Source organism: Telmatherina bonti (genome assembly GCF_933228915.1).
Source record: "Telmatherina bonti genome assembly, chromosome: 23".
Classification (NCBI taxonomy): Eukaryota; Metazoa; Chordata; class Actinopteri; order Atheriniformes; family Telmatherinidae; genus Telmatherina; species Telmatherina bonti.
The window spans coordinates 26,386,348-26,412,049 of NC_136632.1; the positions used below are offsets into that span (position 1 = coordinate 26,386,348).

A 25,702-nucleotide genomic window follows, 5' to 3' on the forward strand; every position below is an offset into this window, starting at 1 on the left:
TGATCTCACAGAACGGAACTGGAATAGAAGTGCGGTGTTATGTTCTGGCAGGGCAGCGCTGGCGCGTTCTGACAAGATAACACGTTTCTACACAACACCGCAGGTTTACAGGAGGAAATCTAAGATCTTTCCCAGTTTAAGAGTTCTGATTCAGCTCACGGAGACGTGCTGCACAACCCGCCGCCGCTGTTCTGGTGATTCTACAGGCAGCGTGTTCATGTGATCAGAGAAACAGCAGACTTGTCCTTTATACGGTTCTGTCACACGATTGGTTGTTTACCTCCAGATAAGGGATGGGCGTGATGGGAGGGAGGGGATACTCCTTCAACAGCCGCTCCTCATCCAGAAACTTTCCGGCTCGGCCGTTAAACGCCGGCTGGAAGAGACCATAGTTCAAAACATCCGACAGAGACTGAGTCAACGTCACCAGAACCTTCTGCTTACTGGTCCAAACTGGTAACTCTGGGTCCAACCGCAAACACTTCTGATAGAGCCGGAGCCAGAGAAGCAGACAGACAGACAGAGAAAGAGACAGACACAGGCAGACAGACAGGTTTGTAATGTGTCTTATCATCATGTTGAAGCACACACTGTGTGTCCGTGTGTGTGTTACCGTCTGCTGCAGGTCTGGGATGCCGATGCGGACCACAATGCTGTTTCCAGAGGGTGTGTCTTCTGCGTCGTCGTCCCTGGCGACAGCAGAGCCTGTGGGGTTGCCGTTAGTAACCGCCTGTTGCCGTGGGCGATCATGTTTGGTGTCAGCAGCCGGACTCAGAGGCATGTGGCTGGAACACACAGAGCCGCGATTACAGCCTGCGATCGAGGTGACGAATCACAGCGCAGGAAACGACGACACCTTGCCGCACGCCGACTGTCGCGTCCAGGTGGCGACGAGAGACGTGTCCCACGCACACCGACTGACTGACAGCTCATGATGAAGCAGGAACACAAACGCTGAAGCCGCTCAACGTTTCCAGGATTGTTTTAGTCTAAAAAAAAAGTCAAATTTATCACAAAAACGGGAAAAAAAGTTTTACTGCCATAAATATCTATCGTGTCTGCCGTTCCAGTCCGTCTGCGTCGAACAAAAACGCTTGTAGTGAAGTTCTGATCCGGTTGGAGCGGCGAGATGATCAACAGATGTTCCCTTCAGTCTCAGACGCCATCCTTCGGTTTAGTTTGACCTGATAACACATAACGCTGCACGTGCTGCTGTGATGACTCCTCCCACTGTCCGCGTAACTCCACCCAACATGTTATAAAAATGATTGAGTGATGAAGAGAAGCACCAAGTTTACTGCTACACCAAAGAGAAAAGCTGGAGTCCCGTTTTTAAATAAATGTATTTAGACCATGGTCTGGGTGAATACTTGATTCTGATTGGCTGCCGGGTGTCCATTAAAAAAGTGATAATGGACACAGGTTAAAAAGATTTTTGTCACATAGCCCAGTAATTCTAAATTATTGAGCTGGCTCAAACACCTGTTGGTAACCGCGGCAACAGAAATGTTAGCAACAAACGGACAAATCAGAAAGCAGAAAGAATATCTGGGAGGACTATGTCAAAAAGCAGCCCATGGTTACTTTAGACCATCGGTAGAAAAGGGAGAAGGAAAAAAGTCTCCCGATTCCTTCCCATCTCAGTCATGTTCTACCGAGATCTTCAGTTGAAATCAGTCACTGCAGATAAAATATCCATCATATTGTTTCAACCGGATTAAATAATATTTCATCAGTTAGTTTGTGATGAAGCTCCAGATCTCTCAAAGAGGGACGGAGTGGCTCTGCCGTCACCCTGCAGCGGTGCAACGGACCTTGCGTGTTTCTTTGCATTAATGCTCCAGCGGTTATGCCAATTTCACAGCGATCTTCAAATCACAATATTTTCAATGGAATCAGTTAAAAGGAGGGGGGCGGCATTTCCGTTCAATACTCTTATCTTTCAGGCTCGATCACCTGACGGCGCGCCGTGCGCACACACAAACACACACACACACACACACACACACACACATTCACACACACTGAGCTCCCTGGACCACAGTCCCATACATACCGCAACACTATCATACTTCGTCGAACAAGCTACAGGTGCTGCCAACGGCGGTTACCTTGGCAACGCCACAACAAGAGACATTAAATAGTTCGCTCCGCTGCTTCTTGTTAATGATTTCAACAGTAAAAACATTAGTAATTGATCTTATATTTTTTCCTTTGAGAGAGAGACCATGGTATAGGCGGGATAATGCCCTCTCAGGTGTCCATTATCAGAAATAATGGACTCCGCTTCGCATCGGACAGTTCAAGCCTCCACGTTGTCCATTAATTTCTGATAATGGACACCTCGTCGGGCGCTGTCACTTACATATTAAACACCTGACGACAGTAAAACCTAAATGACCCACTGCTCTCTGCAGGTGGCGCTGTAGCTCTATTTGGTTTTTTAACGTATTTTATTCTTAGACTCTTTGAATGTGTTAAATCTCTGCTTGTGTGTTTCCAAACGTCCGTCTCAACATTCATAACCAGCTGATTAATCTGTTCAGATAAAGCATGAAGAAAACAGGAGTTAGTTCTGGATGAATTCATCATTAGTAAGTCATAAAAATAGTTGAATCCATCCAGAGACGTGAGCAGGACTGCAGCAGCCTCCCACAGACTCTCCTCGCTGCAAGTTTTACATATTCAGCCTGGCAGGAAATCGTCTGATCTGATGCACAGACATTTTCAGGTGTCTGAAAGCGAGACCACGTCTTCCTCAGGTCGTCTGCTGACTTCCACCTTCTCCACTCGACAAAGCCTTCGGGATGTTGCATCACATCCTGTTTTTCCGCGTTTGCTCAGAGAAGCATCTAATTTCTCTTCCCTCCTTTTACTGACTGCCAACGTGTCATTTTAAAGCTTTTCTGACTCTTTGTCTTTGTTTCTGTTGCTGTTTTTATTCTGTTTATTTACTGCTGTTTTTTATTGTTTGTTTATTGTTGTTTTAATGGTTTACTTTTATTTATTACTGTTTTAAATGTTCAGTTCATTGCAGTTTATATTGTTTATTGTTTTAATTGTTCAGTTTATTGCTTTTTTTATTGTTTATTTATTGCTGTTTTAATTGTTTGTTTTAATTGTTCAGTTCATTGCTGTTTTTATTTGTTTATTTATTGCTGTTTTAATTGTTTGTTTTAATTGTTCAGTTCATTGCTGTTTTTATTGTTTGTTTATTGCTGTTTTTATTGTTTCTATTTGTTGCTGTTTTGTTTGTTTATTGTTTTGTTTATTTATTGTTGTTTTTATTGTTCCTGTTTATTTATTACTGTATTTATTCTGCTCACTGTATAACTTTAAGATTGGATTTCAAATATAAAGTGAGATATAAATAAAATTGATTATTATTTTGTTTCATTTGAGAACAAAAATTGTGTTTCTGCAATGTTTATTGCGAATGAAGCAGCTCGAACAGAAACATTTAGGTGAAACCATGACTTTGACCAGCAGACGTTTTCCATGCTGACGTCCAGCCAGTAAAACGTTTCCGCCTCCAATATGACGCCGACGGAGAGGCGGCTGCGTTGTGCCACTCAGCATATTAACTGGACGTTTCCACAGTTAAACCAGTTTTACATAAGTAACAGATCATTTAGTCACAAATGTTACTGTGTCTTCGTGTCTCTGTGGTCAAACTTATACATGGGCTCACCACTAAAACAAAAGAATAACCTTTAAATAATTTTTTAAAAATCTATAAGAAGCCTTGAACCCCACCTGGCCAGACAGTAGGATTGTTAATGTCAATTCGTTCTGACTTTAAGGCTGCATTCCCATCAGGAGAGTGTAGGGGGGGGGTGTATCATGCGAACCGAGATCGTGTTCACGCTTCACTTTGGTCAAATCATTAGAATGATATCTCCCCATTCCCACCAGAGGTGGCGCTGCACTAGTATTTAGCAGAAGAGAGGACAAGACCGGCGTGAAGAAGAAAACTCTGTTTCCTCCACCTGCCAGTTAAACATGGCTGTTTTGGGTTTTTATTGTGTCTTCTGCAAGTATCCTGCAGAAATCCACTGCAACAATGGACGCAGTATGAACACCAGACGAGGCAGAGGACCCTTAACGCCATCGCTATGGATTTACCCACAATGCAATGCTACGCCACATGCAGGAAGTCACTTTTTCTGCAGTCCACTTCCTGTATTTGGTCTGCTTGATGGATCGAGACTTGTGTTTGTAGGCAGACCGAGTCCGCTTCTTTGGTCTGAATTCAGAATTTGTTTGGTGCGTTCACATTTCCCCAAACGAAGTGACTTTCTAAGCAAACGGATTCGGATCTAAAAAACTGATGTGGATGTTTCATAAATCTTTTTCTGACCAGAACAAAACACTCTGGAACGCTGAACCTCTGCAGAAGGAGATGGATCCTGTCGCTGAATTGAAGTTTGGTGACTGACGTGTTTTTTCCGTTGAATCTGAATCATCCAACCCTAAACTACACGTACAAAGACAGATGGAGCCTCCATTACGTCCGACCTAACGCAGAGCATTAGGTTGGTCCATGCGATAGCAGTATGGCTGGGATCAGTCTGTAAACACCACAAGGCAGTTTTTGGATAGGTCGCTTCGTTTCAGCGAGTATTTCCTGTTTTAGAACAGCAATGGCGGCCAATGGCGTCGTTCAGCAACAAGACCCTTCTTTTAGTTATCTTTTCTCCTTTTCTATTCATAATCTTTATTTCTTTTTGCTCATTTTCTCAAGTTCTGCAAAGCTCCGATAGATGAAACCAAGATGAGATTGTCAGGTAAATATGTAAATATGTAAAATAATAATAATAATAATAATAACAATAATAATAATAATAAACGCAACTAGACTCAATCACAAGGGAGCACTTCCACGTATCTATGCTGGCGTAGCTACGCTAGAATGCACGTCAGGTTTGAAGAGGTGCACGTCGAGCCTGTACGGATGTAGGCAGAGCCTACGGTGGTGACGGCACATCGACCCGACGCAGACGAGTATCGACGGGCCTTCAAATGTAAGAGCTGAAGCTCGTGGTGATATGAAACGCTGCACATGCACCAAATATGTTCCCTCAATCGTGACATTTTATGGGCATTTACTTACGATGTAGAACCAGCTGGTGCATCTTTTTAAAGACACACCACAGAACTTCTGCCATTTTCCCGTCAGCGCCCCCTATGGACGGCTAATCCAGCCTCCATCCTGCATCCTACCTGACCTGCTAGCTCTCTCGTGGAAAAGACCATCTTACCATGACTTTTTGGGGTTTTTTTGTTTCTTTGCTGAATCAGCGACGTCGCATTCAGAACATCCAGTCCTTTTTTATACCGTGCAGAGAAACGTCACGTCGAGTCCCGGATGTAAAAGTTTTATAGTGTCGTTTTCTCAGCTTAGAGACGCTGCTGGGCAGTGTGTAGAGATACACACGATAGATGTCACTGTGTCTTCGAACACGTCCGGGACGCTGGGTTTCAAGGTCAGAAAGTAACGCTATGTGTCTTTAACTTGCAGAATTTTTATTCACCAATTTAATTAAATTCTTGGGCCGACAAAGACGATGAATCTCACAGTTATTATAAAAACTTCTCCAGTGCAACATAAAGACTTTGGGAAGAATGAGGCCTGTTGTTCCAGACCGTAGTGAGGCTTTAACTTCTCTCTGCCATAGCTTTCATTTCATACGTGAAGCATCTTCTGGCTGAAAAGTAAGATAGAAATCAAGTTTGACTGATGAAGTCCTGGTTTTATCTCAGAGCAGTTTGTTTGTTGCTTCATTCCTCAGAAAAAAACAACTAAAATCTTCCCAACACATGGCAGACTTTATCAGACTGCTTTCAGATGAGGATGATGAGGATGAGGATGATACAACAAGGTATCTTGCTGCTAACTAGTCGTCGTTCAGCATCCATGCCGTTAAGTCAGAACTTACCGGCTGCTTCCATCACAGATGAAGATGAAAGCGAGGCAGACGGAGAGGCGAGCATGAGTTGTGAGTTGTCATAGAAACTGGAATAGCAGGGAATCCTGTGCTAACCTCACTGTGTCACACACACCGTGTGTGTGTGTGTGTTATAAAAAGCCTCCACATCTACATGCTCGCTGTTGCCGTGGCAACGCTGCTGAACAGTTTCTGTGGTACCTGCTGACTCTCCGTCAACCTGACTTGTAGCATTTAGCTGCCGCCGTCTTCTCTCATCTGATCAGCGCAGAGGAGTTTAGAGCATCAACGCGCTCATGTTTCCATGATTACAGACAATAAAAGACATAAAAACTAAAACTCCGTTTCGGTAAGAGTCGATAACTTTAAGTGTTGCATGTGACGAGACTTCCTCGTTACATTTCGCGAGTTTTCCTCAGGGTTGTGAACGTTGTGTTTATGCTGGCGTTCACGGTTTAACCGAAGCAACACACACCGATGCCATTCATAAATATTAAAACATGATTATTTTTCATAATAATTCAATGGCTGTGAAGCGAGGCAGGAAGCTAAAAGTCACGCTGCTGCCCGGACACTTTAAAGGGACGGACTTCTGGTCTGAATCATCATTTTCTGTGGCAGAAAATGTTATTTTGTTTCCTTCTGTAAATATTAAATGTAAATCTTAATATGTAAATATTAAATATTAAATGTAAATATATATATAATATATAATAAATGTAAATATTATTATGGAGCGAGTGTAGAAATGTTACAGATAGATATGTCCAAATGTTTCTCCATGTTGACAAAGCTGACGAGTTTTTACACAATTTGCACAGAAATGTTAGTTTTTGTCTTCAGATGTTACGTTATATTCATGTGAATGATCGAGGTGTCTGATGGGGGAAAAGGAGGAAACTTGTTCTCTTTTCTTTCTTCCAGACTGAACAGATCAGACATCAGTTTGTATAATGAGGGGAGTCCTTTCAGGTGGCCAGGCTAACTACACGCATATGAAAAACTACATGTATGTACATGTAAAATAACTCCCAGAGCTGGAAAAATTCCTAAAACACTGGAATTGTCTGTGATACGTTTGGGATTATGTTGCAGGCTTTAATTTACTTGTAAATGTGTATAATTTATTTAGTTTTTATTTTAGTTAGCATATATAAATAAAATACACAGAGACAGTGCTGGTGAAAGTCACTAATGATCTTCTCATGGCCTCATAAAGAACTTCTGTCTGTACTCATTCTTTTAGATCTCAGTGCTGCATTCGACACTATTGATCACAATATTCTGCTACAGAGGCTGGAACATGTTATTGGGATTAAAGGGACCGCATTAGACTGTTTCCAGTCATATTTATCTGATAGATTTCAGTTTGTAAATATAAATGATGAGTCTTCCTCACACACCAGGCTAAGTCATGGAGTTCCTCAGGGTTCTGTACTTGGACCAATACTTTTCACATTATACATGCTTCCCTTAGGAAATATCATCAGGCAGCATGGTATAAATGTTCATTGCTATGCGGATGACACTCAGCTCTACCTCTCCATGAAGCCAGATGAAACCAATCAGCTTCTTAGATTACAAAGATGTCTGACAGACATCAAGACCTGGATGATTCTGAATTTTCACCTTTTAAACTCAGACAGGACAGAGGTCGTTATCTTGAAAAACTTAGAACAAAATCATCCTGTTATGTAATTAATCTGGATGGCATTAATCTGGCATCCAGTAGCACTGTGATAAATTGGAGTCATTATTGACCAGGACTTGTCTTTTAGCTCACATGTAAAACAGGTTTCTAGAACCGCCTTCTTCCACCTGCGTAATATTACAAAAATTAGGAGCATCTTGTCTCAGAAAGATGCAGAAAAATGAGTTCATGCCTTTATTACTTCCAGACTGTATTACTGCAATTCCTTATTTATGGATTGTCCCAAATATGCCCTGAAAAGTCTCCAGCTGATCCAAAATGCTGCAACGAGGGTTCTGATGAGGACTAGCAGGAGAGATCATATTTCACCAGTTTTAGCCTCTCTACACTGGCTCCCTGTTAAATCCAGGATAAAGTTTAAAATTCTTCTCCTCACATATAAAGCTCTCCATGACCAAGCTCCATTGTACATAAAAGATCTTATAGTTCCATATATTCCAAATAGAGCACTTGGCTCTCAGACTGCAGGTTTACTGGTGGTTCCCAGAGTCTCTAAGAGTACTATGGGAGGAAGGGCCTTTAGCTATCAGGCTCCTCTCTTATGGAACCAGCTCCCACCGTGGGTTCGGGAGGCAGACTCCCTCCACACCTTTAAGATGGAGCTGAAAACCTTCCTTTTCCATGATTCTTATAGTTAGGATATGAGCATCTCCTGAGTTGGAGTCTGCATGTACGGGACCCAACTGTCCAGGTTCTGCTCATTGCTCTTATAGTTATGGGTAGTCTAGCCATCCATTACTTATGTAGCAATGGGGATGTTACCTGATGCACTGAGAAGTACCTCGCTCTATTTCTCTAATATATTAATGTATAAATATATGACAATATTGCCGTCTCTAACATAAATTTCTCCTTTTTTCCGCAGGTCTTCCTGAATAAGTGCAGTTGTACATGTTGATCTGTCTTTCCTGTCCTCTCCACCCCAACCAGTCGAGGCAGATGGCTGCCCTCCCTGAGCCGGGTTCTGCCGGAGGTTTTCCTCCTGTTAAAGGGGAGTTTTTTCCTTCCCACTGTCGCCGCGTGCAGCTCAGGATGGAGGACTGGATCCAAGTCATGACTCGATGCAGTCAGTTGGTTTCTATTATAGGATATGTATGAATTGGCTTGAAATGACGTGTATGTAAAGTGTCCTGTGACAACATTGTTGTGAAGTGGCACTGTACAAATAAAGCTGAACTGAAAGTTGAATTGAATATAAATAAAGCTTATATTAATAAACCAAAACATGGGCACATATATATATATATATATATATATATATATATATATATATATACATATATATACATATATATATTATATATATATATATATATATATATATATATATATATATATATATACATATACATATATATATGTATATATATACACATATACATATATATATATATATATATATATATATATATGTATATATATATATATATGTACATATATACATATATATACATATATATATATATATATATGTATATATATATATATGTACATATATACATATATATACATATATATATATATATATATGTATATATATATATATGTACATATATACATATATATACATATATGTATATATGTATATATATGTATATATATATATATATAAATATAAATCTTGAAAAAATACAAAAATAAAATGCAAATACATTTTAAAAAGATAATTATAGTTGAAACTGCACTTAATTATCTGCAGATATTTCAGGTTCATAATATTTTCTAAAAGGACATTGTAATAAATAACATTTTGATAAAGTACTTTTACTTCTATGTACTAAAACAAAGGAAAAAAATTCAGAGTTATCAGTATTTGTACGTTATTCGGCTGTTATTTTACCGGTCCGACTGACTGGAAACCAGATTTACAACGTTTTACCTGAACTGCCGTGGAAACCGGCAGCCTGGTTGGGTTCAGGTTAACCTACAGGTTGAAGAAAGGTTGGAGGTCAGAGAAGCTCTGGTTCAGGGACCACGCAGGAATCTGAGAGACTCCTGGATGTTTCGTGTCTCAGATGTTCTGAACATTGTGACACATTTAGTCCAGCGAAACCTTCGTCAAAGAGAAATAGACCTCAGCCAAACCCACCGGAGACCAGAAAGACTGACCATCACAACAGATGTCGTGTCTGGGAGTAATCAGATTACTTTAAAAATCTGGTGCGAGCATATATACATGCACTCCGGAAATATCTATGGAAAATATTTGGAAAATTGTTTGTACTTATCAGTCTGTCACTGGACTTATTTAGGAGTCCCTGTATGGTGATGTCACTTCCTGTTACTTTCATAGACTAACAGTTTCATCCAACGCCTGCGTTGGTTACGCGTGTAATTTGGTCCGTTTTCAAGCTTAGCTACCTGTCACGATATAAAACCGAGAAATACCGCCAGAAACGGCGGGTGCAGCGTTGAGTTGGATAGCTGACACAAAACGACAACGCAGAAACCAGATAATAAAAAGTACCTGAAGGTTCGGGAAAAGCAAAAAACACAGTATTCCTCTTCTTCTGGTGTTTTTGGATGCTTAATAATATCGGTGCATTACCACGACCAACCGGTGACAAAACATGGAAGTCAACTCTGAACCCAGCATCGCCCCCTAGTGGACGAACTGACTTTACAATGATGGTAATGTAGAGGATGCATGGAAGTAAGAGGGCAGCGATGTATTACATTTTTAAGGTTAGCTGCTAATGTAGCATTAGCTGTGATGAAATACTTTATAGGTACTTTACAGGTAAATGTTTTATATCCATGCTTCCATAAAATTTTACCTCCAGAGCCCCTTTTTTCATCTATAAAAGGAACATCTACCCCCATCACACATGAATCCAGCGTTTACGAAGAAGCAAACGAAGAAACGCACATCGTTTGGCAGAAAAAGAGTTTTTAGTTATTAGTTCATTAGTTTATACTCATGACACATCAATGATCTGAATTTAGCTTTATGTCTGTTAAAAGAAGCCGATTTTGGACGGAAATGGCACATCTCCTGCACATGTGCAGAGGCGAAAAGAGTAAACAAATCAGATTTATGGGTCTACATGCACCAAGCCATATGGTGTGCATGTAAACAGACTAGTCTACTTTCACCTCAACTATGAAATAACATTTTGACAGGTTGCTTCATTTCTAAGCCAACAAGAATTCACCAATAATAATAATGTATTTATTCTACAGGAGATTTATTACAACTCTGTGGCTGCCAAATCCCAAATTCACAAGCTCCCAGAAAGGTTGATCAAAAACAAACATCTCTAGATTATAAACTATTTAAATAGAGGGGAAGTAGGCAGCTAAATGCCTTAATAACTTGATATTTGGTGTAAAAAATTACTAATTGGCCTTTTAATAGAAATAAAACAGACATGATTGGATCATTTTTCCACATCGCTCTGTATTCTCATGTCTCCATCTAACATCCAAAGTGAGCTTTGGGTAGAAATCCAGTGGCAGAGTCCATGTTTTCCTGAGTTTTTTTCTGAATTAAATCTCTGGTGGTTCTTAAAGGCAGCTTATGTGTCTCTGAGCTCTCAGCTGCTTTTACAAGAATCTGAAATGAATGGAGTAATCGGAGTAATTAACCAGCAGGGCAATGAAAACCTTCCTTTCATTACAGTGTAATCCAGCGACATTAAACAGCGTAAACCTGAAGGGGGATTTTTATTTACTCACCATGACGTATGAACCTCTGAAACGACTCAGCTTCAGCTTATAAAGACTTCATTTGCTCTCATATTAATTCTCAAAGCTGTTCGCAGGTGAAGGTCATGGAGAAACCGGTTATAAACATGTTCATGTCAACGTGTTGGTTGTAAGTGAAAAAGATAAAGTGAAGCTGAATGATGGCAGTTTTATTTAATGTGAACTAAATGGTGCAGCTTGTTACTTCTATGAGATCTTGGCTTTTTTAATAATCAATTGTTTCATCAATAAAACATGTAGCTGCTTTCCAGGTTTGACAGCTTCTTTGTGCTGCGAAATCCTGCATTCATAGTTTCAGTAAAGATTATACCAGGGCTCAGACACACTACTGATGAAAGTTTGATCTCTTCATGGCCTCAGGCAACAAACTGACATAACTGAACAAAGTATTTCATTACGACTAAATGCAACATGTTACTGAGCGAAAAACCAGACTGTTTCATCTGATTCCAGTTGGCTTCTGGAGTCCCAGAGTTAGAAGTGTTTTAGCCCCACTGCTAGCATCCTTAGTTACAGTGTTATACTCGTGCAGCTAGCATCCATAGTTACAAATATTTAGCCTTGATGCTAGCATCCATAGTTACAAATATATAGCCTTGATGCTAGCATCCGTAGTTACAAATATAAAGCCTGAATGCTAGCATCCATAGTTACAAATATATAGCCTTGATGCTAGCATCCATAGTTACAAATATAAAGCCTGAATGCTAGCATCCATAGTTACAAATATAAAGCCTGGATGCTAGGATCCATAGTTACAAATATATAGCCTTGATGCTAGCATCCATAGTTACAAATATATAGCCTTGATGCTAGCATCCATAGTTACAAATATATAGCCTTGATGCTAGCATCCATAGTTACAAATGTATAGCCTTGATGCTAGCATCCATAGTTACAAATATATAGCCTTGATGATAGCATCCATAGTTGCAGTCATTTAGCCATGTTGCTAGCATCTATAGCTACGGTGTTAGTCATGCTGTTACTAGCCATAGTTACATTGTTATAGCCACACTACTAGCATCCATTGTTTCTGTGTTATAGCCACACTGCTAGCATCCATAAATACATTGTTATAGCCACACTGCTGGCATCCACAGTTAGTGTTATAGCCACACTGCTACCATCCACAATTACATTGTTATAGCTACACTGCTAGCATCCATTGTTTCTATGTTATAGCCACACTGCTAGCATCCATTGTTTCTGTGTTATAGCCACACTGCTAGCATCCATTGTTTATGAGCCAGCGGCAACATCCAGCAGTTAAAGGTAAAGCCTATGTGTATAAGCCTAAGTACATAAAACTGCAGTTTCTTCCTCCTCCACTAGGGGCTGCAAAACAGAGCAAATTCCCATAGACTCCCATGTTAAAAAGGCCAACTTATTGGCAGAAATAAACATGTTTACAGACTGGTTCAAAATTCCATTTTCGGTTATTAGGTTAGGTTTACCTTCATGACAACTGTGGCAGGAGTGAATTTTTTTCCAAGTCGCCCGTTTTAAAGTAATTTAAGCTGGAAGTTTGGCATATTTAGGGGCGTGTCCTTTTGATTGACAGGTACCGATCTCCGGCTTCAAGTCAGAAGAACGTAGAACAACTGCGGTTTTTAACCGTTTAACAACATGACTTAGCTTTAGCCCGCTTACCTCCGTTAGCTGATTAGCTTCCGTTATCTCGGGGTTAGCTCAGTTAGCTTTTAGCTACAGAAAGCTCGGAGTTCACTCGATGTCAATCATCTGCCATGATGCTCACAGCCCCCCTCTCAGCTCCACCACTTTCCCCATATTTGTATTTTTTCGGCGAGACAACACGCATGACGCTGCCAAGATGGCGATGGTAGGAACCGCCCAATTCAGCTCTTCAGAAACCTACAGGTGACGTCACAGAGGCTCCGTCCATCTCTTTATATACAGTCTATGTTTGAGTTATAGCCACACTGCTAGCATCCATAATTACATTGTTATAGCTACACTGCTAGCATCCATAATTACATTGTTATAGCTACACTGCTAGCATCCATAATTGCATTTTTATAGCCACCCTGCTAGCATCCATAGTTACAAATATATAGCCATGCTGCTAGCATCCATTGTTTCTGTGTTATAACTACACTGCTGGCATCCATACAGTGTTGTGACCATGATGCTATAAACACATAGTTACAGTGTCATAGCCACACAGCTAGCATCCATAGTTTCTGTGTTATAGCCATGTTACTAGCATCCATAGTTAGTGTTTTTAACATGACGCTATAAACACATAGTTACAGTGTTATAACCATGATTCTATAAACCAGTGGTTCCCAAACTGGGGGACGCAGAGTTATCACGGGGGGGGGGGGGGGGCGCAGTAAGGCTAAATAAAACTTGGGAGTTTTTACACTGGATGAATTTGTAAAAGTACTCATAGGAAATTATGATAAATCAACGACAGTGGCTTCAAGTAATAAAAAAAAAAAGAATAAACTATGATGAAGCATATCTGTCTCTGCTTGACCAGTAATATTAATAATCAATGGTGGGTAATAATGAGACCACAGTCTTTTGCATGGATCAATATATTATCACCTAATATCACAAAGTATGAAGCCAAACAAGTTACACCACCACTTGAGTACATTTCATCCAGAACACAAAGAAAAGCCTGCAGGTTACTTTAGAAATAAACTATCATATATAGAAAACTTGTTTTACTAAAGCAGCATCGTCTCATAGTCCTGGTTTATACTTCAGCAGAAGAATGGATAATAGTACTGACACAGTTTTAATTATAGATACCTACAATACAGTTACTAAAACTAAAGAGGCATTTCTTAGTAAGTTTCTGTGGTCCATCTGATTGGGGGGGGCGGGGGGGGGGGGTGCTCGACATTATTGTCGTGGATGAAAAGGGGGCCCTGCAGAAAAACTTTGGGAACCACTGCTATAAACAGTGTGAAAGCCACACTGCTAGTATTTATAGTGTTTTAACCATGATGGTATAAACACATAGTTACAGTGTTATTGCCATGATGCTATAAACATATAGTTACAACGATATAGCCACATTCCTAGCATCCAAAATGACTTTTCATTTTATAATTTTCTGCATTAACCACGACCACTTAAAAAATCTGACCAATCACAATCGTTCTGTAACACTCTGCAAAAACAAAATAATCATTTCAACAAGAAAAAAATTCTCAGAGGAATTAGCCAAGCTTAAGATTTTCCAAGCTGATCTCCTTGCGGGTCAGTTTGCAGGTTTCCTGCTGGTTCTTACGACGTTTTAAAGGAAAAAGAGGCACACCCTTCAGTTCTCAGGTTCCTCTGTGGAACCAGCAGTAGATTCGTCTTTAGGAACCAGCAGCAGGTTCGGCTTTACAACCCCGAAGCCTTCTCTGACTTTGTAAGACTGCGATTTAGGTGTGGGCCTGTCGGAGGAGATGGCGCCCCTTCCTTCATATTTGAGTATGAAAACGGGAAGCTTGACTGTGTGTGAACTCCTCCATGATACTGCATGAAGTCTGTTCTCCCTTTTGTTTGATTGTTTTAAGCTCTGTATTTATTCAGTGTTTACGAGGGTTAACGCTGACCCAAACACCCAAGGTGGTCATAACATCCCCCTACTGAGGCAACATCGCTGCAGGACATTAAAATGGTCTGTTTTAATGTCCACCTTCAGCCTCCACGACTCCCTCCACAATCAGCTTTGATTTTCAGCCTCCACTTGAGAAAACACTTCAGCTCCTCCAATCAGAGACTCTGAATCGCCTGAGATTAAACCTTAATACGAGAGAGATGATACTGTGGTGGCATGTGATGCAGAAACATCCACACTGACCTTCATCTGCAGGTTGACACTCTAGAAATGCTCCTCTTCATCTGTTTAACACATTTCAAGGTTCCCGCGGACAAATTGGCTCATTATTAGTACATAAACACCAGAGGAGTATTGGCTTTCAAATGCTCGTGTATGAGTGAAATTACAGCTTCTTGATGCCGTTTAACGGATTAAATTTAAGCTTTCAGAGAAAAGCCAACCGAGCTCACCGACAGCTGTTCAAACACTAAAACATTCACAAATTAAAAATATACTACAACTTGTTTCCATCTTATTTTGCATGTTTGGAAGACAAACTGAAGAATTTGTTCCATATTTTACTTCATAAAGAGACTTTTTGGCTTTTTCAGCTGCTCTGAAATCCAGTTAAAGGTTTCTGCTTCGTCTCTTATTGACACAAAAATATTAACTTACACAAATACAGCCATTATCGACATCTTGTTCAGTTACTGATGTATACTGGCACAAATATGTACAAACATGTAAACAGACAAAGAAAGCAAGCGTACCGCTAGCAGCGCCGCAGCTACAGCCAGCTTCTCCTGTGACTTCGGGTGAGATCTCCTTTTCCAGACTGCCTGCCGGACACTGAACAACTGGATAAATTTCATCATTCAAGGTCGAGATTAATTTATTTCAGTCAACAGGCGTAACATAACTAAATTTTCCGCTGTTGGGAAAAAAAAAAAAAAAAATATCTGAAGAGGTTCATCTAAAACTGCGACCGGTGGTTAACACATTACAGTGTGTAGATGATAGGAGTGGGAAAATCGAATCGAAAAATAAAAAATCTGGATTTTTGTGAGAAAAATTTTTTTTTTTTTTACAAATAAATAAAATTTTTGTCATTTTTATTGTTTTTATTGATCTTTTTCCTGTCTTATTGGACATCATAGCAGCAGAATGATGATCTGGCTACTGGGTTGTTTCTTCCTAACTGAAATTAAGAAAAATGACGATTTAAAAAAAAAAAAGAAGTTTTATACTTTATTTTGTTTTTAATCTACAAAACTCAGCAATATTGAAGAATTTTGAGACTCGCAATTTAAATCAAATCAGGACCAAAAAAGTCGCAATTGGAATCGAACTGGGACAAAAGCATATCGTCACAGCTCTAGTCGACGATAGCTTACATTGTTTAAACTAACCTGCGTGACTTAATTTGTGGCGTTAGCGGCATTTACTTAACGATACATTTTGCTGTTCATCAACACATTTGTCGAAATATTTACTCAACTTGTAAAATCTAAAGCAGCTTATCAGCAGCTACCGATGCTTCCTCCGGACTCAGCGCACAATAACATGGTCGGATGTTCTCGAACTTTACTTTGAATGTGGACTTAACAAATTAAATTAGGCTCCGCCCCCTCCCCATTGCTGCTTTCAGGAATGTCAGACAGCAGAGTATCCAACCGCTGTGGCGTTTCTGGAGGCAGCAACGCAGGTGAAGACAACGCAGTGAAGACACCTCGACGCTGTTCATGTGAAATGATTTTGACGGCGTTGTGCAGTTAACAGTTTAACTGGGTGAGTCAACGTAGCGGAAACATCAAGTCGCACTCCGGTCGTATTTAATCCGACAAAAACTCGTTTTCTGTGATGGTGTGGGCATTAGCTTACACTTTCCCTCATTCATTAAACAGGATTTATAAAGATGCTAATCGTGTCAGCAGGTGGCGCCGTCTGTAACGTTATTCTGTGTTAACAACGCTGTAATCTGTTGTTCCAGTAGAAGCAGCTAAAACACTGTTTTTCAGCTCTGACGTGTTTCACACGAACGCTGCGTGAATTCGCCTGGAAAAGAGCTCAGACTCAACCTGCCTTCCATTCGTTCTCCGACTGGTTTGGAGCAACTGGTTCTGGATTAAAGCAGCAGAAAGAGGTCAAGTTTAAAACCTGCTGACGTCAGAGCAGCAGCCAGACGTTCAAAGAGAAAGGAATTAATGTTGATGCAGCTTTTCTTCCATTTTGACTCGTCCCGTTTCTCTCCTCATTAACGCCTCTGTTCTCCAGGCTGGAAATCCGACGTTCTCGCCTCAGTAAGCCGAACGTTTCTGCCGCGGCAGAAAGAGCCGTTTCATCTTCAGGCTTGCTGCTGGAAATGTGAATGGGTCCTTCAGGTAATACTCAGAGGGATGAGGAGAAGCTTTGTGTTGTTTCACTGCTCTCTTCACTGCAGAGTGCTGTTACGCAACATCTCCAGTCGCTCCGCAGGTTTCCTTCAGGACGTTCCAGTCATTGTCCTGGAAGGAGGTGAAACTCTGGTCGGCTCGGAGCAGCAGGAGGCTCTGTCCTGAAATAACTTGGGGTCATCGTTTTGAGCATTTCCCGCTTTTGTCCTGAGCAGAACTGCTGTCCACCCACATTACCTGAACAATGCAGACGCTACAGTGGAAATAACAAAAAGATGTGAAACGCTTCAAATCCACAAGACATTCGTCCACTTGGCTCGGAGGCAGAGCGGCTCAGAGAGGCGTTTCCGCTCGCATCAGTTAAAGAATATCTCATAGCAAAGGTCCAGAGGAAGGAAAAGAGAAGAGAATCAACACGTTTACATCCATATAGAACACATCAACCCTGTTTTAGTCAGTCTTTCTCATGCACAAAAAGCTGAATTATTGATCAGAAGAAAAGTTAAACTGGAGCACATTACAGCAAACGTCCAGCGTAGAAAACAAAGAGCAGGAAATATAAGAGCAGCGAGAGGAAAGACGTGGACAGAACGTCCATGACGTCCAGCAGGGTCGAAGACGACATCAGTGATCCTCTTCTGTTCATTTCAACCTCCAGATCTTCTCTAAAAGTTCAGAAAATCAGTTTTAATCCCACAGAGTGACTTTAGTGACCTCCCTCTTTGGATAAACAGCAGCAGGTTTGGTGTCCCGCCGCTGTGAAAGGACGTGTCTCCACGCCGCGACTTCCTTCCATCAAGCCGTGTCAGCTGAACGACTGACGACTGTAGGGCGGAAACGGGGAATAACTCCTGATAAAAACTTCCCACATTGGAGAAAACGAGTTTTTACTCTGAGCTCTGAGTCACAAGGTCGGATTTTAGACATAAGGGAGAGTCTGGGCTCAGACAGCCAGATCCTCTTCATCCTCACCTGCTGGAGTCTTCCTCACCACAAGCTGCTTATTCCCAGAATCCAGCAGTCACATGGGGTCACATGGGGTCACATGTCATCCAGCATAAACCTACAGCTGCTCCTGCATCCAACACAGTCCAGGCCAGGTAGTCCAGACTGAAGACCAGAGTCCAGGCCAGAATGCAGACCGGAGTAGGGCTGCTCGATTAAAACAAAAATTATAATCACGATTATTTTGACTGAAATTGAGATCTCGATTATTTAACACAATTATCCAGTATTTTTAAACAACGCTGCACGTCGTGGTGTTCTAGACTCCGTGTCGTACATTATAACCGTCTAATGTACGGTTCCAACTTATATAGGAACTATTTTACGTTGGCCTGGATGTACGTTTTATACCAAACAACCGCTGTCAGGCTGCAGCGCGTTTCTCTCGTTCACCTGTTAAAAGACGGCTGATCTGAACCAGCTGGTTAACGCGTTGCTATGGTAACGCCCCGTAACGGAGGGATATTACAGTGTTTAACTGGCCGAACTATGTATAGGAAAATAATGCAGCCAGTTGTCACTGACAATGGTATAAACTATGTTTAGGTGAACTTCCACAACCTAGTGCAGTTATTCTACATTGACCTGCAGCCGGAGCCGACTGAGACTGGCCGCCTGGGAGGGCTTTAGGACGGGAGAGGCTCCCGCTGCTCCTTCCTTACAGTAACTGCAGAACAATATGTGCCTTCAAGTCAGTCGCCAAAACACCAGAAAAGTCTCTAATAACTCCAGTAAAAGTTGCTAGATTTGTCGCTTTTAACAAAAAAAGTCTCCAGATTTAGTGAGAAAGTCTCCAAGTTGGCAACAGTGTCTGAATGAAAGCAAAGCGGCTGTGGGAGGAGTTTACAGCACAGCGCTGCAACGCCAGAGACGCTCGATTAGCAGCTGAAGACAGCAGGAGAGGAAACTGCAGAGAGAGAAATAATCACACCCTTTTATTTTTATCATTGATGGAAACCCAGATCGTACTGAGATTACAATCTGATTAATCGCCCAGACCTAGACCAGAGTCCAGACAGAAACTTTCAGCAGATTTTAACGTTTCTCTCTTTTTGCAGGAAATCTTCACCGTATCTGTTAAACTCATCTAAACTGTTGCTTGTTTTAAAATCCTTTTTATTGAATTATTTTATGACTTTATTATGATTTCTCTCCTTTGCTTTTACCGTTGATATGATTTTGTTTGCATTTATTTCTATCTACATTTTAATGCTTCGTCTGCCCAGCAGCGTCCCGCAGCGGAGAAACCGACAACTTTTAGATCCGGGACGCGACATGACGTTTCGCTTCACGGTAAAATAAGGAACTGGCGGTTTGACACACAACGTCACTGATTCAGCAAGAAGATAAAAAGAGAGAAAGAGTCGTGGTTAGATCGTCTACTGGCTGGAGAGAGCTGACGGGTCAGGTAGGATGGAGGCTGAGTTCGCCGACAGCAGGGGGCGCTGATGGGAAAAGAGTTCTGTGTTTAGAGTCCTGGACTCCTCCTGATGCCAACCAGCTGCTGACAGAATATCATTTTGTATCTGTTGTGTAACCGGTTTGTTCTCCGTTTAATCAGACTCGTCCCAGTTCCACTGGTAAAGCAACTGGGTGAGTTATTCTGCTTGAGTTTCATGTTCTGGAACGCAACTTTTATGCAAATTTGAGCTTTTACACTGAATTCATTTGAGCCCCAGATCTTTAACACCCAGCTAATATTTGCATTTGTAAAGAAATGTGTGACAGATGCTGATCAATAACGTCAATCAACCCAAGTCTCTGTTTCATGGTGTTCCCAGGCTTTCCTGTGGAAACCAGAGTGCATGAGGTGTGTTCTCTCCGTCAGCTGCTGTGTCCACGGTCCTGCAGCTGATTCATCACATGCAAAGAGACGATTCTAATCCTGTCTGAACAAAACAAGTTCAGTCGGAGAGAAAAAGACTGAAAGGAGAAGAAATGAAAGAGATTCAGAATGATCTCAAACCGAACAGAGAAAACAGCAAACCACTCAAATGGCTGCAGAGACGAGAGGATCTGACGCAACGTTCAGATGGTTTATAAAGCAGAAAAATATCATAAAACATCTTTTCTCTTTACCAAAAGCATCCTGTCGACAACATACTGGTCCAGTCCTGCAGGGACTGGTCTAAGCTGTAGCCTGCGTGGGACCACAAACTCTCATATTCACAGTTTCTTATCATTCCTGACGCCACGCCGGGCCTTCAGCTGGACTGAGACTTTCAGTGTTCTAAACATGAGACTGAGTTTCTCTAGCCGAGAGTTTTCACTGAGGAACCAGCAGAGTCTGGATGTTGGCAGGTGTTTGTGTGTTTTTATCCTGCTACATGAACAAACAACGACTAACAGATGAGATGAGACTAAAAGCCACGTTTAGGATCGTTCAGTCGCCTCTGAGCGTGTCAGAAGAGAGACGCCGTTTCACTGGGAGGACGGAAAAACAGCTAAAACCAGAGAAATAAGCAGTAAATATAATTATAGCTCAGTACAATACAAACACAACTATAATGCACACACCATTATACTACATATACTACTACAATACAAACACTACTATACTACAAACACTACTATACTACATATACTATTATACTACATACACTACTATATACTACTATACAACATACACAACATATACTTCAGATATTACATACACTACATAAACAACATTTACTACTATACTACCCCTCCCTGAGCCGTCACCTTATCGTGGTGGAGGGGTTTGTGTGTCCCGAAGATACTAGTAGCTATGTTGTCAGGGGCTTTATGCCCCTGGTAGAGTCACCCATGGCAAACAGGTGTCTAGGGGAGGGACCAGACCAAGCACAGCTCATCGACCCCTATGATGACGACAAGGTTGTGTAGAAATGTTCCCTTGCCCGGACGCGGGTTACTGGGACCCCCCTCTGGAGCCAGGCCTGGAGGTGGAGTACGAGAGCGAACGTCTAGTGGCCAGGCCTTTGCCTCTCGTGGGCTCACCATCTGTGGGAGGAGCCGTAGGAGTTGGGTGAAATGTGAGCTGGGCGGCAGCAAGAGGCGGGGACCCTGGCGGTCCGATCCCCGGCTGCAGAAGCTGGCTCTAGGGACGTTGAATGTCACCTCTCTGGTGGGGAAGGAGCCTGAGCTTGTGCGCGAGGTTGAGCGGTTCCGACTAGATATAGTTGGACTCACCTCGACGCATGGCTTGGGCTCTGGAACCAGAACCCTCGAGAGGGGCTGGACTTTCTTCCACTCTGGAGTTGCTCATGGTGAGAGGCGCCGAGCAGGTGTGGGCATTCTCATCAGCCCCCAGCTTGGTGCCTGCACGTTGGGGTTTACCCCGGTGGATGAAAGGGTAGTTTCCCTCCACCTTCGGGTGGGGGTATGGGTCCTGACTGTTGTCTGTGCTTATGCACCGTACAGCAGTTCAGAGTACCCACCCTTTCGATGCTGCAGTTCGATGATCGATTTTGTAGTTGTATTGTCGGACCTGTGGCCACATGCCTTGGACACTCAGGTGAAGAGGGGGCGGAGCTGTCAACTGATCACCACCTGGTGGTGAGTTGGCTCAGATGGTGGGGGAGGAAGCCGGTCAGATCTGGCAGGCCCAAACTTGTTCTGAGGGTCTGCTGGGAACATCTGGCTGAGTCCCCCGTCAGAGCAAGCTTCAACTCCCACCTTCAGCAGAGCTTCAACCATGTCCCGAGTGAGGCAAGGGACATTGAGTCCGAATGGGCTGTGTTCCGTGCCTCTATTGCTGAGGCAGCCAGCCGAAGCTGTGTCTGTAAGGTTGTTGGGGTCTGTCAAGGCGGTAATCCCAGGACTCGGTGGTGGACACCAGCAGTGAGGGATGCCGTCAAGCTGAAGAAGGAGTCCTATCGGGCCTTCTTGGCCTGTGGGACTCTGGAGGCCGCTGATGGGTACCGACACGCTAAGCGGCATGCGGCTTCGGCTGTCGCCAAGGCAAAAACTCGGGCATGGGAGGAGTTCGGCGAGGCCATGGAGAAAGACTTCCAGACGGCTTCGAGGAGATTCTGGTCCACCATCCGGCAGCTCAGGAGGGGGAAGCAGTGCTCCATCAACACTGTGTACAGTGGAGGTGGGGAGCTGCAGACCTCAACTCGGGACGTTGTGGGTTGGTGGAAGGAATACTTCGAAGACCTCCTAAATCCTACCAACACGTCTTCCGATGAGGAAGCAGAGCTGGGGGACTCAGGGTTGGACTCTCCTATCTCTTGGGCTGAAGTCGCTGAGGTGGTTAAAAAGCTCCTTGGCGGCAAGGCCCCGGGGGTGGATGAGATCCGCCCAGAGTTCCTTAAGGCTCTGGATGCTGTGGGGCTGTCCTGGCTGACACGCCTCTGCAGCATCGCATGGACATTGGGGACAGTGCCACTGGATTGGCAGATTCAGGGGAATCACACTCCTCAGCCTCCCTGGTAAGGTCTATTCAGGGGTCCTGGAGACAAGGGTCCGCCGGATAGTCGAATCTCAGATTGAGGAGGAGCAGTGTGGTTTTCGTCCTGGTCGCGGAACAGTGGACCAGCTCTTTACCCTCTTTGGGGTCCTGGAGGGGGCATGGGAATTTGCCCAACCAGTCTCCATGTGCTTTGTGGACCTGGAGAAGGCATTCGACCATGTCCCCCCGGGGGCTCCTGTGGGGGATACTCTGGGAGTATGGGGTACCAGACCCCCTTGTAGGAGCTGTCCGGTCCCTGTACAACAGGTGTCAGAGCTTGGTTCGCATTGCCGGTAGTAAGTCGGATTCGTTTCCGGTGAGGGTTGGACTCCGCCAAGGCTGCCCTTTATCGCGGACTCTGTCATAACTTATATGGACAGAATTTCTAGGCGCAGCCGAGGTGTTGAGGGGATCCGGCTCGGTGGCCTCAGGATTGGGTCCCTGCTTTTTGCAGATGACGTGGTCCTGTTGGCTTCATCTGGTCGTGATCTCCAGCTGGGTCGTGACCGAAAGAACGAGATCTCGTATACAGGCGGCTAAAATGAGTTTCCTCCGCAGGGTGGCCGGGCTCTCCCTTAGAGATAGGGTGAGGAGCTCGGTCATCCGGGAGGAGAACACAGTAGAGCCGCTGCTCCTCCACATTGAGAGGAACCAGTTGAGGTGGCTCGAGCATCTGGTCAGGATGCCTCCTGGACCTCCCTGGTGAGGTGTTCCAGGCACGTCCCTCTGGGAGGAGACCCCGGGGAAGACCCAGGACACGCTGGAGGGATTATATGTCTTGGCTGGCCTGGGAATGCCTTGGGATCCCCCCGCAGAGTTGGCAAATGTGGCTGGGGAGAGGGAAGTCTGGGCTTCCCTGCTTAGGCTGCTGCCCCCGCTACCTGACCCCGGATAAGCGGCATGAAGATGAGATGAGACTACTATACTCCATACACTACACGCAGTACATATACTACATTCACTGCATACACTACATACAAAAGAACTGAAGCATGAAGACAGAAATGAGGCCAACAGACACCAGTAAAGCTACCAGTAAAAAGGCTTCACACCAGTACAGCGGTTCCTGAACATCAGTCTGAACATAGGGAGGTGTTATCTCAGGTGTTTCACCGTTCCATGTGATTATTAGAGAAACTAAACTGATCACAAAACGACGTTCAAACATTCAGACTAAACTCACTAGACTAAAACCAGACCCAAGCCAGACTCAAACCAGACCTAAACCAGACTCAAACTTGACTCAAACCAGACCCAAGTCAGACTCAAACAAGACCCAAACCAGACCCAAACCCAAACAAGACCCAAGCTAGACTCAAACCAGACCCAAACCAAAATGAAAGCACACTCAAACCACACCCAAACCAGACTAAAACCAGATTTAAACCAGACCCAAGCCAGACTCAAACCAGATTCAAACACGACCCAAGCCAGACCCAAGCCAGACTCAAACCAGACACAAGCCCAACTCAAACCAGATTCAAACCAGACACAAGCCAGACTCAAACCAGACACAAGCCCAACTCAAACCAGATTCAAACCAGACACAAGCCTGACTCAAACCAGATTCAAACACGACCCAAGTCAGACCCAAACCAGACTAAAATTAGACTCAAACCAGACTCAAATCAGACACAAGCCAGACTCAAACCAGATTCAAACACGACCCAAGCCAGACCCAAACCAGACTAAAATTAGACTCAAACCAGACCCAAACCAGACTCAAACCAGACTCAAGCCAGACTTAAACCAGACTCAAACCAGCCATGAAGACAAAACAACAAGATTTTACAGAAAAGATTAAAAACACACTCAAACGTCTGACGTGACACTAAAAAATCTGAATCCACAATAAAAAAAACATCCAATCAGCAGCTCAGATATTTCCTTTGAAGCTGCTCAGGACTACACGACAGAGTCCCCTAGCGACAGTCTCCTTGTGGGTATATCTAGAGACTTCAGGACCTGCAGAGACCTGGATGTGGATCAGGAAACCAGGGACTTCCCTGTCAAACCGAACTTACTGCCCCATTGAGTCCAATATGCCCATTAATGAACTGACAACAGGAAGGCTTCAGAACCAGAACAGAGAGGAAAACCAGTAACAGACACTCACCTGTCGTCAGCAGTCCCATCAAACTTTTCCACTTTTCCTTTTCTGATTTCTGCTGATCTCTTCTGGTCTTTCCTGGTCTGGTTTTGGGTTCGCTCGCTGGTCCGCTGCTGGTTTCAGGCTGGTTCTGGTCCAGTGTGATGTGGCTGGTTTGGGTGGAAGGCCTTTGGAGATGCTCCTGATGGAGAAGATGTGCTGTTTCCCTGTTGTATGAATACGTTGAAGTATTTCCCGTGGTTGTAGTAGTTCCTCCGAACGCTCCGGTATTTTCTGTAGTTTAAGTGTAGTTACTGTGTAGTAGTCCTGCTGGGGGGCTCTCCGAGCTTCAGACAGTGTTCTGGGAGTTGCCCTGCCCATCCTGCAGAGAGGGAGGAAAAGGGGGGAGGAAGAGTGGGAGGAAGGTGGGTGGGGAGGTAAAGGAGAGGAAAGCCAGGATATGGAGGAAGGGAGGAAAGGGGGAAGAAGGGAACAAAAACAAGTCAGGAGTAGTTTTAAATTAGAACTGGACCAGATATTAAGATGAAGTTTGTCAGTTTAAAGTTTCTTTTATCTTTATCAACTAAATTTTGCAGCAAATTGTTTGATTGTTAATTAAATCAAAGTTTTATCTGAAAAAAAATCCTGCAAAACACACAAACTATAGGAATAATTCTCAGCTTATTCTATCATTTTACCAGAAAACAGATAAAAGACATGGGAAATTGTTCTTAGCATTATTTCATTTCCTTGGGGCACCAATAAGATCCTGTTATTTTACAGTTAAACCTTCTCAGTATTAATATAATTGATTTACACTTTGGACAGTGGATACCTGAACTAAA

The 25,702-nt window shown here is 43.0% G+C and overlaps 1 protein-coding gene across 3 annotated transcripts in view; it reads right to left on the reverse strand.

The window, feature by feature from the left end:
* shank3b (SH3 and multiple ankyrin repeat domains 3b) overlaps positions 1-25,097 on the reverse strand; it is a 55,771-nt gene extending 30,674 nt beyond the window's left edge. For all 3 annotated transcript variants that reach the window (XM_079263577.1, XM_079263578.1, XM_079263576.1), the window contains exons 1-3: positions 24,885-25,097; positions 614-785; positions 281-484 (exon numbers count right to left, since the gene is read on the reverse strand). In XM_079263577.1, the coding sequence (XP_079119703.1) occupies positions 281-484; positions 614-781 (372 nt within the window). In that variant the 5' untranslated portion in view covers positions 782-785; positions 24,885-25,097. The remainder of the gene's footprint in view (positions 1-280; positions 485-613; positions 786-24,884) is intronic.
* Positions 25,098-25,702: the final 605 nt, after the last annotated feature.